The sequence below is a fragment of the Mirounga leonina genome, unplaced genomic scaffold (genome assembly GCF_011800145.1).
Source record: "Mirounga leonina isolate KUSES-001 unplaced genomic scaffold, KU_Mleo_1.0 Mir_151, whole genome shotgun sequence".
Taxonomy (NCBI): Eukaryota; Metazoa; Chordata; class Mammalia; order Carnivora; family Phocidae; genus Mirounga; species Mirounga leonina.
In genome coordinates, this window is record NW_023270377.1 from 17,625,276 (window position 1) to 17,637,449 (window position 12,174).

The 12,174-nt window shown below is 61.3% G+C and overlaps 1 protein-coding gene across 1 annotated transcript in view; it reads right to left on the bottom strand.

Annotated features, from left to right (window-relative positions):
• Window positions 1-727: 727 nt before the first annotated feature.
• SPEG (striated muscle enriched protein kinase) overlaps window positions 728-12,174 on the bottom strand; it is a 55,059-nt gene continuing 43,612 nt past the window's right edge. Inside the window, 16 exon segments of the mRNA XM_035007066.1 lie at window positions 728-1,437; window positions 1,781-1,930; window positions 2,111-2,186; window positions 3,009-3,232; window positions 3,336-3,537; window positions 3,540-3,575; window positions 4,020-4,062; window positions 4,064-4,629; window positions 4,737-4,904; window positions 5,060-5,182; window positions 5,281-5,448; window positions 5,595-5,711; window positions 8,281-8,412; window positions 8,717-10,679; window positions 10,947-11,015; window positions 12,046-12,088. Of these exon segments, the coding sequence (XP_034862957.1) occupies window positions 1,245-1,437; window positions 1,781-1,930; window positions 2,111-2,186; window positions 3,009-3,232; window positions 3,336-3,537; window positions 3,540-3,575; window positions 4,020-4,062; window positions 4,064-4,629; window positions 4,737-4,904; window positions 5,060-5,182; window positions 5,281-5,448; window positions 5,595-5,711; window positions 8,281-8,412; window positions 8,717-10,679; window positions 10,947-11,015; window positions 12,046-12,088 (4,273 nt within the window). The 3' untranslated portion in view covers window positions 728-1,244.

Consider the following 12,174-nt stretch of genomic DNA (forward strand, 5'->3'; position numbering starts at 1 on the left):
GAGGCTGAGCCAGCCTTGGGGTGTGGGCTGGTGCATTCCAGAGCCCAGCATCCTCCAAGTTGCAATGACAGAATATGTGAAAAGAGGTGGGGGCCACCAGAGTCTGGTTAGATGGTAGTGGTGGAGTCCTGCCAGGACTCCAGAAACTTCAGGAGAGGCAGAAGTCCCTCCTCCCTCTAAGAATAAGGGAGAGGTGGGGCCCCGGAGGGTCAGGGTCAGGAGCCATGGTCTGAAGGTGCTAGCTCTTACAGCTCAGCTCTCATTGGCCAAGAGAAGGGTGAAATGCCCCTGTCCCACCACCCCCAGCACCCTGTACCCCCAGCCATCCCTCCCCATCGACCACACGTAGGTCCTGCTGCTTGCCGTTTTTATTTTCCTTGTGACAGACAGACAGACAGCTGCACAGACAGCTGGATGGCTGGGGTGGGGGGGATGGTCAGGACAACATGGGCAATAGGAATTGGATGGAAGGGAAATTTCATAAAAGTCAATAAATAAATAAATATGAATGGGAAGAAGGACGAAGGCCACAGAGGGGTGGTGGGGACATCCTGGGGCCAGCACAGAGTGCTCAGAGCTGCCTCCACTGGGACAGGAGGAGGACAGGAGAGCGCTGGTTCCAGTAATCACTGCCCCCAGCCCCCAGCCCTCTAGGTTCTCCTTCTGGGGATGTTGGCAGCTACCCCACCCCACTCCACCCCACCCGAGTCCTCTCCTCTCCCTCCCCCACCTCGCTGCCCTCCTTCACATGCTGGTTCCGGCTCCCTAGCACTGTCTCCATGTCCTGTCCCTGCTTCACCAACACTCACTCCCAGCCCACGACCCTGATACCCTGGGCTCCTTCCTCTTCCTCCTCTCCAGCTATTCACACCTTTCTCAGTCGGTTCTCCCCCAGAACCTTCCTCCAGTCTCCTCACCCTATCCCTTGGCTTCTTCTCCTGATCTCTTACCTATTCCCTTCTTGCCCCTTTTCCTGCTTCTCTGCTCCCGCGCCCCCAGCCCCACCCAGCCTGGCCCATGGGTCTCCCCATCTGGCTCTGGCCGGGGTGGCATCAGCAGAGCCCAGGGGGCGGGGGGCGGGTGGCTCTGTCCCTGCAGGTCCATGAGGTAATAACCCGGCTGGATGTTGCTGCTGGTGGTGTCCGAAGCCCCGGGCCCACCCGGCTCAGGATGGGCCCTGGAATGTCCCGCAGCCTCAGTGGAACCCCAAGTTGAAGCCCGAGGCCGGGCTGCGGTCCAAGCCGCTAGGGGCTGCCTGGGTAGGAGCGGAGCAGCACCTTGTGGCGGGTGGCAGCCTCGGCCCGGCGGCGCCGCTGCTCACCCAGAAACTCCTTGAGCCGGTTGGTGGTGAAGGTGAGCGTCTGGCGGCGCAGCTTCATCAGGTAGGCATCCTGCAGCCACGGGTGGGCCAAGCAGTCCTGCAGGGAGGGCCGGCTCCTGCCAGGCCCAGCCAGGGACCGTGAGCCTGCAAGGCTCGGGCCTCCCACAGACCCAAGTCCCTGTCCTGGATTCCCGGCCCTAGGCGAGGGATCTTGGCCAACTCTGGGGCTCAGTTTCCCCATCTCTGGCATGGGGAAGGTGATTCTGCCTACCTCACGGGGCTTGGAAGCCTCAGTGGCGTGTAGAACAACCACTTAGGGGTAGTAGTAGTGGTAGCAGTGTATTAGCAGTGGCCGGGGAGAAATTGGGGGGATCTTCAGGCTCCGGGCTTGGCCAGGGCAGTCTGAGGCGGGGGGTGGGTAATGCTGGAGGCTTGGCAAGTGTGCGGCTGGCTACTCACCAGGGATGTACTGAGAGGACCTTTCGCAAGAAGAGTGTGGCGCTTTGGGAGGTGTTGGGGTATAGCTGGAAGGCATCAAAGCGGCCCCCCACAATCCGAGCCTCTGTTTCCTGGGGGTCTGGCTCATAGAACGGGGAGTGTCCACTGAGCCTGTTGTGGAGACAATTCAGTTGACACATGTGGACAGAAGGTCCACTCACAGGCCCAGGGGGACATTAGTGTGGGGGTTCAGAGGGGCTCAGTGCTCTGGGCTGGGCACATGCACATGTGTGTTGGGAAGTCTGTGAGGGGAGAGGGTATAGGCGGAAGGTGCGTCCCAGGGGCACTCACATGATGTAAGTGAGCACGCCCACTCCCCAGATGTCTGTGGCAGAGCCGATGGGTTCTCCCTTCACCATCTCGGGAGCTGACAGGAAATAGAGGCCAAGCTGAACCAGCTTCCTGATGGCAGGGGAGCAGGAGAGACAAGGGAGGCCCCTGGGGGCTTGAGGAGCAGGACGAGGCCCAGGTCACAAGACCATGGATCCAGCAGGCAGGAGGGGAGTGGGGGTGGCCCCCAGGGGAGACGTGGGCCACCTGAGGAATCAGCCCAGGTACTGAATGGTGGGGTCCCCAGGACTGCAGAGGAACTGGGAACCAGGGTCACTAGCTCCCCCAGATCAGCTCTGAGGTAGAGTGCCCATTCACAGAGAACATGGCCAACGCCCGGGTTAGGAGCTGTGGAAATCAGTCTGCCTGGCTCCAATCCCGGGCCTGTCCCTTCTAGCTATGGCATGCTGGCAAGTACTAAGCCCTTCTGGCTCTCCCATTTCCTCATCTGTAAAGTGTGGCTTGTAGAATAACTCCGAGGAATAGAGCTAATGAACATCGAGTATTTAGTAGGTAGCTAAATGGTAGCCGGTTTACCTTAAGTATATATACTAGTAATGGATTCTCTGTCCAGTTTTATCAAATCCTGGCTCTAGCATTCATAACTGATATTGGACAAATACTTAGCCTCACTGCACCTCTATTTTGTCTGTAAAATGGGGATAACGTTATGCCAATCTCCGGGGCTACTGTGAGGATAAATTGGGGTTAAAAAAAAAAAAGCACAGAAAGGACTGAGTTCACTGCTTGCATACAGTAAGCGCTCACTAAACGGCACGTAAGTGAGCGGAGGGGAGTGAACCGCTGCCCCCTCCGCGAATAGCCCAAGGCCCGACCCAGGCCGCCACGGCGCCCTCACCCATGAACTCCAGCGTGCCCGTGCGGTGGCCAAGGGGTCGCAAGGCCTGGGGGTTGTAGGGTTGGGCGCTGCCGAAGTCCACAATCTTCAGGGCGTTGTCGGGAGCCAGCAGCAGGTTGTCGGGCTTGATGTCCAGGTGCAGCACGTGGCGGCCGTGGAGGTAGTCCAGGCCTTGCAGCAGCTGCACCACGTAGGTGGCCACGTCGTCCTCTGAGTACCGGAAACTGGGGGGAGGGGGCGGGCCCAGGCGAAGCAGGTGACATCCCAGCTCAGCTCCCCCACCCTCGCTCCCAGCTCCCCCCCAGAACTCCCAGTTCCCCCGCTTACCGGTCGCTGAGCCCACAGAGGAGCTCGCGGTTCCCGCAGCTCTCAGCGATGAGCACGAGATAGCGCGGGGTGATGTAGGCCTCGTGCAGCGCCATGAGCCGCTCGTGGTGCAACGTCCGCAGCATCTCATACTCCTGCAGGACGCTCCGCTTGCCCTCGGCCACGTAGGGCACGATCTTCGCCACGAACGTCCGCCCGGTGGCATTCTCCCGGCATGCTCGCACCACCCCGAAGCGGCCCCTATGTGGATACCACGTGCTCAGAGGAAAGGAGCTGGGGAAACGGGGACCCCAGGGAGCAAGTATGCAGTGATTCTTAGTGTGGCCTCTGAAGTCCAATCCTAGGAACCTGGGTTGGAGTCTCAGCTCTGCCCCTCACTGGCTCTGTACCTCAGGCAAATCCCATAACCTTTCCAACCTTGGTGTTCCCGTCCGTGAAACGGGTACTGATAATAGTGCCATCTCTCTCTCTCTCTCTGAATTATGAAGAGTAAATGACATCATATGGTTAAAGAGCTTAGCACAGTGCTGGCAGAAGAGATTTGAACTTAGTAGTGCCAGGCACCAGATCTCAGCCCCTCCCCAACCCTGTCCAGGGCAGTCTGGTCTTCTCTCCACATCCCTGTGTTCCCTGCATCCCACTCACTCCCTCCTCGGTCCGCCTTCCGCTCCTGGACCCACTTACCTGGCCTTCTCCTCCAGGAAGGTGTAGGGTTTCTGTGGGGGCCCTTGCCGAAGAGTGGTGCCCTTCAGCCCAGGAGAGCTGGGGGGACCACCCACAGGGGAGCTGAGCACCTCCTTGGGCGGGCTGAGGCTTTGTACAGTCACCTTGGTGGGCTCAGGAGGAGGCTCGGGGGCTGGGGGTTCGGGGGCTGGGGGTGCAGACACAAAGGAGGTCACCATATACAGGGGGGTAGAGGAAGACGCTGGGTTCACCCCTTGAGGGGTGGAGGCTGGGGTTGGGGTCCCAGTGTCAGGGACGGAAGACTTGGGCTCACTGGGGGTGGCCTGGGCACTGGGTGGGGTGGGCTCTGCTTGCTGGGCAGGCTGCAGGCCCCTGTGCTTTCGTGGGGGGGTTTGGGGCGGTGGACCCACAGCCTTGAGTGAGGACAAGGCCTGGCTGGGGGGCGCTGGGGGAGATGAAGGGCTGAGAGCGACTGGCTGAGGGGCTGGGGGAGTGGGAGCGGGAGCTGGGGTGGGGGCCAGTGAGGTAGGAGAGTGAGGAGGCGGGGCCCTGGCTGGCCCTGAGGTAACAGGGGCATCCTGGTGAGCAGCAGATTGCAGAACTGAGGAATCTAAGTGAAGACAGAGAAAATCATCACTATGATGCCCCGGGGGCAAAACCAGGGTGCTCAGGCATTCCTCTGTTCTCTAGCCACCCCCCCTACCTCATCCCACTGACCTTGCATGCCCCTGACGATGACCTTCTCAGAAGGGTTGCTGAAAGGCCCTTGCCCAGCACGGTTGGCGCAGGCCACACGGAATCTCACGGGCACGCCGACTGGCAGGTGGGCCACGTTGTAGTAACAGTCGGGGATGCCTGAGCTCACAGGGTGCCAGATAGACTCCCCTGTGGGCAGCATGGGGGAGGGGCTGAGGCCACACAAGGGGTGGCCCAAGCTCCCAGGGCGATCTGTGAGGAGCCCAGGGAGGTCGATCTCTCCTGGGCTTGTGCGCCTTCCGCCTTCTGCTTCCTCCCACCCCCCAGCCTGCCCTGTCCCTCACCATCCACCCGCCGCTCCAGCGTGTACGTGCAAGGTGCCCGGCTGTCTCCTGGCTTCCAGAGCACCAACGCCGTGTCCTGGTAGGTCTGGGGCACCTCAGGAGGAGCTAACTTTCCTGGGATGCCTGGCAAGAGGAGGGGAGCCCCAGTGAGCTTAGGACCCTTCAAGCCCTACCCCACCATGGGCCATCACTGCCCCCCTGAGTCCCTGCCCCAGGCTCACGGGCCACAGCCACGGTACAGGAGCTGGTGATGCTGCCTAGGACATTGGTAGCTGAGCACTCATAGAGCCCAGCATGTCGCTTGCCCGCCCGGGGGATGCTCAGCAGCTGCCGTCCATCTTTGCAGGACACGATGATCACCGACGGCTCTGATTGCAGGGAGTGCTTGTCTAGGGGCCGGGAGGAGCACAGGGGGCTGCTGAGTGAGACAGCATACGTGATCCTCCAGGCCCCCCCCACATTGCCCCCTCCCCTGAGCATCTCCTGGCCTTGGGGCCACTTGCCTACCCCCGCTCTGAGAGAGAAGTGTTCTTACCTTTCATCCAGGAGATGTGGGGTGTAGGGCAGGCTGCCGGCAGGCAGAGCAGGGTGGCTGCCTCTCCCTCCAGCAGCACCTGGTCCTTGAGTTTGATGTGGAAGACTGGGGGGAAATCTGGAGGGAGGACAGAGGTAGCCATGGGTCAACGGGAACCCCGGCTCGCGGGCCGTGGAGGGACGGGGGGCTGTGTGGGAGAGCTCGTGCTGCCAGCAGGGAGCAGAGGGAAAGGTTGTCTCTTCCCAGTCAGATGTAGGAAGGAGAACCCCACGCCAGGCCTTCGAGAATATTCTTTGGGGTGAGTATCACTTTCCCGGGGCGTAGAACTATCTTTTCCTTTCGTTGACTATGGAAGATGCTTGGGAGTTCCATTTGTAAACCACTCGGAGCGGGGCCTGGCACTAAGGAAGTGTTCTATAAACACTGGTTAAGTAAAATAAAAACAAATATGGAAGCGCTATGCTGATTAAAATTCTGCGATACCCACTCCCTCTGAAGCACCACAGGGCAAGTGACAGGAGCCAGTGACCTGAGCTGAGACTCCTGGGATTGAACATCACGTTCAATCAAAATGTGTAGTCTCCAAAGATCTAAAGTCAAGGCAAATTCAGGGCACAGCTCCGAAGTGTGTCAACCTCCCCGACCCCTCGTCCCACCTGGGGTCTGGGGACACGGTCTTAGACCTCACACATACTCCTTCAGGTCAGCTAAGTAGTGAGAGCTTCTGCAGGGACAAGAGACAGTACCTGAGTGACCCTGGACCATGTTTTGTCTGTGAATTGAGGAAAACGGTAACACGAAGCTCCTAGGCTTGCCGTGAGGATTGAGAGGCATGTGAAGGGCTGAGCATGTGTCTAACATGTGCTCATAAGTGTTAGCTTTTATCGTTGATGTGCCCAGGTGAGGAGCTAGGGACAGACCCCCCAGAGAAAGAGGCTCTTTCAGCAAAGCTGGATTCCCAGCCAGCAGGTGAATGCGCCCATGGCTGGGCTGTGGACGGGCCAAGGTCTTCCCTCCACTGCAGCGCCCCCCTGTGGCTCCTTGGTGTTATGAGGATTTACCTTCCTGCTCCCTGGGAAGTCTCTTTAGAAAAATCCCAATCTGGACCAAGCCACTGGGGGGTGGGGTAAGGGGCAGAGAGAGCTGAGGGGTCCATACGCCTGGGAGCCCCAGCTACTGCCTGTCTGAGGAACTGGGAGGGAGTGGAGGTGGGGATAAGCTGGGCAGGGGAGGAATGCTCAGTTAGAGTGAGTATCAGGAGAGCCAGCGTGACGCCCCCAGTTTCACGCTATACTCCAGTGTTCCCCAAGGAGGGGTCCCACACCGAGGCTCCAACGACGCAAAGTAAATATAGTTTCATCCGTGGCCACCTCCAGACCAAGTGAGGGTACTGGGTAGGGGGGAGAGAGGGGGGCCAAGAGGAGAGGTGAAAGGTGACCCCAGTTCAGCCCTGCCAGTCCCTCCCCCATTCCCCCAGAGGCCAGCCCTAGTTGGTAAAGTGGACAGGGACAGCCTTCTTCCTGCAGGGAGGGGGAAGAGGATGAGGTAAGGGGACACTGCCTCGGCAGGAAATCAGCTGCACAAGCAAAATGGAGCTGGGAGAGAAGCCCCAGTGGGAAGGAATTAGCTGTCCCCAGGCCTCGGTGCTGGCTTCTCTCTCTGTCTTTCCTCGCCTGTTCCACCCCTGCCCCCACGGGCTGGCCTCCTCCCCTCCTCTTCCCTCGCTACAGCCCCTGCTGGACACGATCACCCCAAACCCAGCTGAGGCACAGCGGGAACAGTGCTGGGGAGTTTTATTAGGAAACTGGGGAAGAACGGAACTGGTGGTTGATAAAGATCCTGCACACAGCCTGGCTTGGACGGCCTGCTCCTCTTGCATGCTGGTCTGAGACACCTGGCCCCCTGAAGCCTTTGCCTGTGCTCCCTGAGTAATGATCCCTTTTCAGGTGGGGGACTGGGGTGGCCCCAGGTGGAGAATACCTCTCTCCCTGCACACTGGGGCAGAGAAACAGAGCAGGGCATATCCCGAGTCCCTGTCCCCCCTACCCACTTCTCCCCCACACAGCACCTTCTGTAGCAGCAGGGAGGAGGGGGAAGGAGAGCAAGGGTATTCAGGGCTATGGAGGAATGCAGGATTGGGGGCACGGTCCAGATTGTGGGCCTCTGGGCTGGGAGGCAAAGAGTGTCTTTGGGTGCCCATTCCAGCATACATACATGTGGAGGGGAGCTGTGGGGGCAGGGGAACCCTAGCCTGGTCCTTCAGAACTACGCACAGTTACAGAGACCTTTCAGGGTCTCTCAGGAGGGAGGAGGCTAGCCAAAGAAAGGCAGGTGTCCCAAAGCCACCTCTAGGGTCTGGCTGCAGAGACCCACACAGCCCAGCTCTCTGGCCCCTCCACGTACTATACCAACTCTGTGACTTGGATGAGCTCCTTAGCATGGCTAAGCCTACTTCCTCACGGGTGACATAGGGACAGTGGTAAGAATAGTTCCCAAACAACGTGTGAGGGTTCGATGAGGCGGCGCTTGTAACACGCTTACTAGGACACTCAGCATCACCAGTTAGTGGAATTAGTTAATGCGATTATTGTTGTTGTTTTCCTGATTCCAGGTCCCTTCGACTATTCCCAGCTGTGACTGCCCCTGGGGCGGGGAGGGGGCTACTCACCCAGCTGGCCTCTATTACCTGACTCGCTGCGCACATACTGGTGACCCAAATCCTCCTGGGCACTGGCAGAAAGGTTTGGCTGTGATAACCCCTTGTCCTTTCGCAGCCGAGAGAGGCCCCAGCGCCGCCGGCTTCGGCTTTCCCCAGGAGCTGTGAAGACCCAGACCCATAAGCACTTGCCCACCCTCCCTGCGGCCGGCAGCCCAGAGAAGCCAAGAACTTGTAGCCCCCCCCCGCCCCCCCACCCCACTGGCCTCTGCCCCTCAGCCTCCCCGCGCCCAAGCCCCGCCAAGTCCATCCTCAGGGCCTCCAGCCCCTTCTCCCAGAGCCCCTCTCCAGCGCGCCCACGCTCCTCAGCGCTCTGCACCGGTCACCCCCGCTCCGCACCCTCACCCCGGCCACTCGTGCTCACACATTCACCTGCCACGCCCCTCGGACCGCCCCGCTCCCTCACCTGAGGAGCCGGACGTGGCGCTGGCCTCGGAGCCCAGGGACTCTGCGGAGGGAGTGCTGGCGCCGGCCTGGGCCGCCAGCTGGTTGTGCGGGAGGCCGAGGCGCCGCAGACTCTCGCCCTCCGACGTGGCCCTGCGCAGCCGTCCGAACAGCGGCGTGCTGCGGCCCGACGCGCCCCCCGACTCCTCGCTGCTGCCGCTGCGCTGCAGCCGGCTGGACAGCCGCTCCAGAGTGGAGCTCAGCCGCCGGCGCACCGCCAGCACCGGGGAGCCCCGCGCCGAGCTGCCGCCCTCCGAGCTCTCCCCGTCCCCCGCGCGGGCCTCCCAGGCCGGGTGGCGCTGCGCCGGCGGGGTCCGCCGCAGACGCTGGGACAGCGACAGCGAGAGGCGGCGGACGAGGCCCGGCTCCCCGACCGCCCTGAGGTCCTGCACGGAGCGGGAGCGCTCGGGCCGTCGGACCAGCTCCAGGGGCGTCCCCGCTGGGCTGGGCCGGTACATGCCGTCCTCCTCCTGGGCCCCGCGGAAGGGGCCGCGCTCCTCCGAGCGCGAGCGGCTCAGCAGTCGCAGCCCCCGCGACAGGGGCGACTCACGGCTGCGCTTGAACTTGGCCTCGAACACGGCCTCTGACTCCAGGTTCTCGATGCTGCTGCTGAGACTGCTACCTGGCCGGCGGGGCACTGTGGGGACCCGAGCTTTCTCGGCTAGCACGGGGTGCGCCCCAGCTGTAGGCGCGCGCTTCTCTGAGGCTCCTGGAGGTGGGGAGGCCACCCGGGCGAACACCGCCGGGTGGGGTCTGGGCTCAGAGGGAGGTGCCCCGGGGCCTTGCGTGTGGCCTGACAGCTGGAGCGACTGCATGATATGGGCATAGGGTGTGGTGGGGGGCGCTGGGGTTTGCGGAGCCAGGGCGGGCTGTGTAGGCTTGGGGGCTGGGACTGGCTCTAGCGTGGACTTTGGGGCCTTGTCTTGGGCAGGCTGGGGTGCCAAGGGCTGTGGGGCATCACTGGGTGTGGCGGCAGGAGGTTCCAAAGACTTGGGGACACTGGGTTTGGAGGCACTGGGCCTCGCAGGGCTGGGTGGCTGGGCCTCGCTGAGGGCAGACAAGGAGGGAGACTCCTGTAGCCTGCGGGCCCCAAGCCTGGCCACAGGGATCTCGAGGGGCGCCCCAGCACGGCGGTGCCGGCCCCGGGGCTCCGCCTCACCCTGCGAGAAGCTGCTACTCTTCTGCAGGCCCCGTGTCTCGGGTGGGGGCTGGTGGTGAGGTGCTGCCTCGCTGGACGCAGCCCGGGCCAGCCGGGGATCCCGGGCGCGCCCCCCCAAGCTCTCTAACAGGGGGCCCCTGAGGCCACTGACCTTACCATCCTCAGGACCTCCCCGCAACAGCCGTTGGCGCAGGGCCTGCAGCCTCTGGGCATACTCGCCCTCACCCAGGCCTCCCCGGGTCAGGCGGGTGGCCCCCGGGCTGGGGCTTCGGCGCTGCGGCAGCTCCACGGAGGCTGCCTTGTGCAGGCCCCGGCCCGGCTCCCTTGGCCCGGCCCGGGGCAGGGCGCTCTCAGCAGAGCTGCCCCTCCGGAGCTCTCTCCGCTGGGGGCTGGACCCAGCTTGGGGCTCCCAGCCTGGGGAGGGGAGGGCCTGAGGGCTGGGGGCCTCCTGGTCCTGAGAGGGGGCCCTTCCCTGCTCCTGCCAGTCCATGGGGGTGGCAGCCCCAACCTCTGGGGTCCCCAGGGCCTCATCTTCAGTGGGAATGTCGGTGAGGGACACCCGGGAGCCCGAGAACTCGGGCTGCAGTGGTCGGGGCACTGAGGGCAGCTCCTCTAGCTCTTCCTCTTCAGAGTCAGAGGAGGATGAGAGCCCCCCGCTGGGGGGTGGTCTTCTGGGTATGGCTACCCACACCCGCTCTGGGGGTGCCCGCAGCAGCTCAGGGATGGGGCGCAGCACCAGGTGGCACTTGTAGCTGATCTGGGAGCGCTGGAGACAGGGTACTGGAGTCAGACCTGAGAGGGACCCCTGGGGCCAAACTGACCCATGCAAGCCCACATCAGCCCCCATGGAGAAGACCCAGGGTAGGCAGAGGGTCAGGGAACAGGAGTGAAGCTGGGGGCTGAGAGAATAGAAAGTGGATGAAGATAGATGAGCAGAAAGTGAGGGTACATGATAGAAAAACGGCAGGGTTAGAGAGAAAAATTGCAGTGTGAGAAGGTGGGAGGCACGGAGGGAGGGCCCGGGCAGACTCACCTGCCACCTCCGCCGGGAAAGGAACAGCTTTAGGTGATCCGTGCTCACCTCTGCGCCCTTTGCCTGTGTCTGCAAACCCAGGAAAGAGGGCCTGAGGAAAAGTCCTCTGTCAACCTAGACCCTCAAAGTTTGGCAGTGGAGAGACAAAGTCCACAGGAGGGGACAGTGGACTGAGTAGCATGGAGTCTGGGCTCCTGGGGGTCCCCTCCCCCTCAGATCTGTCACAACTCCCACAGCCAAGGTGCCTGTGTATGGACAAAATCCCTGAGCCTACGCGGAGAGTCAGAACATCAGTGGCTCTCGGGGTGGGCTTTGGGGCTTACACCAGGGCTCAAGGCCCCGTCTGGGTACATTGGCTGCCTTCGGGAGCATGTGCTTAGGCCCCTGGCCTGGGCTCTGCTCCCCAGCTCACCATCTGTCCCCATGGCGAGCCAGCGTCCCGACATCTGGAGCTTTGGTGGGCCAGACCGACATGGATGCTTCCCTCAGCCACCCACCCAAGGCTGTCCTTTTCGGAGCTCATTTATGATCCGAGAGCCCAGGCTCATACTCCAAAAGACAGATGACCTCAACCTTCAGTTGACCCAGCACAACACTCAATGGATGGTTTATTCAGTCACTCTTTCTGGGTCATTTGCTGGACCTCACCCCGCTGCCTGGCATTGTCCCCTGCACTGCTGGAGTTTGAAGATGAATGAGTGAGAGTTCTGGCCTCACAGAGCTCAAAACCAAGAGGCCAAGCCAGCCAGGCCACCCACCAACCACAGTGCAAGACAGAGGTGGATGCAGAGGAGTGAGGAGGACCGGGGCTGGTCTCGAGAGGCAGGTAAAAGCCTGATGAGGATCCCCCCAGGATGGAGGGTGCCCAGACCTGTGCCTTGGAGTCCATGATACCCCAGCTTGAGCCTCAGTTTCCTTATTAGCAAAATAGGAGTAATAATGTCTTCCTTCACGGAGCTCTTGTGAGGCTAACTGACTGCGTGTATATAAACTGCCTATCGTGACTACTGCACACAGTAGGCACTCAATAAATGGAGCTGTTAACAATGTTCCATCTCCTCCCACCTCTTGTACCACTACCTTGCAAGACTAGACTCACTTTGAACCAAGGATGTTCTAGGGTCTCCTCTGCAGTTGGCCTCCTGTAAAGGAATGAGGATTCAGTGTGCCAGCCTATAAATGGGAACACAGGGCCAGCAAGGAGTTGGGAGACTGAATGTCTAAGGAC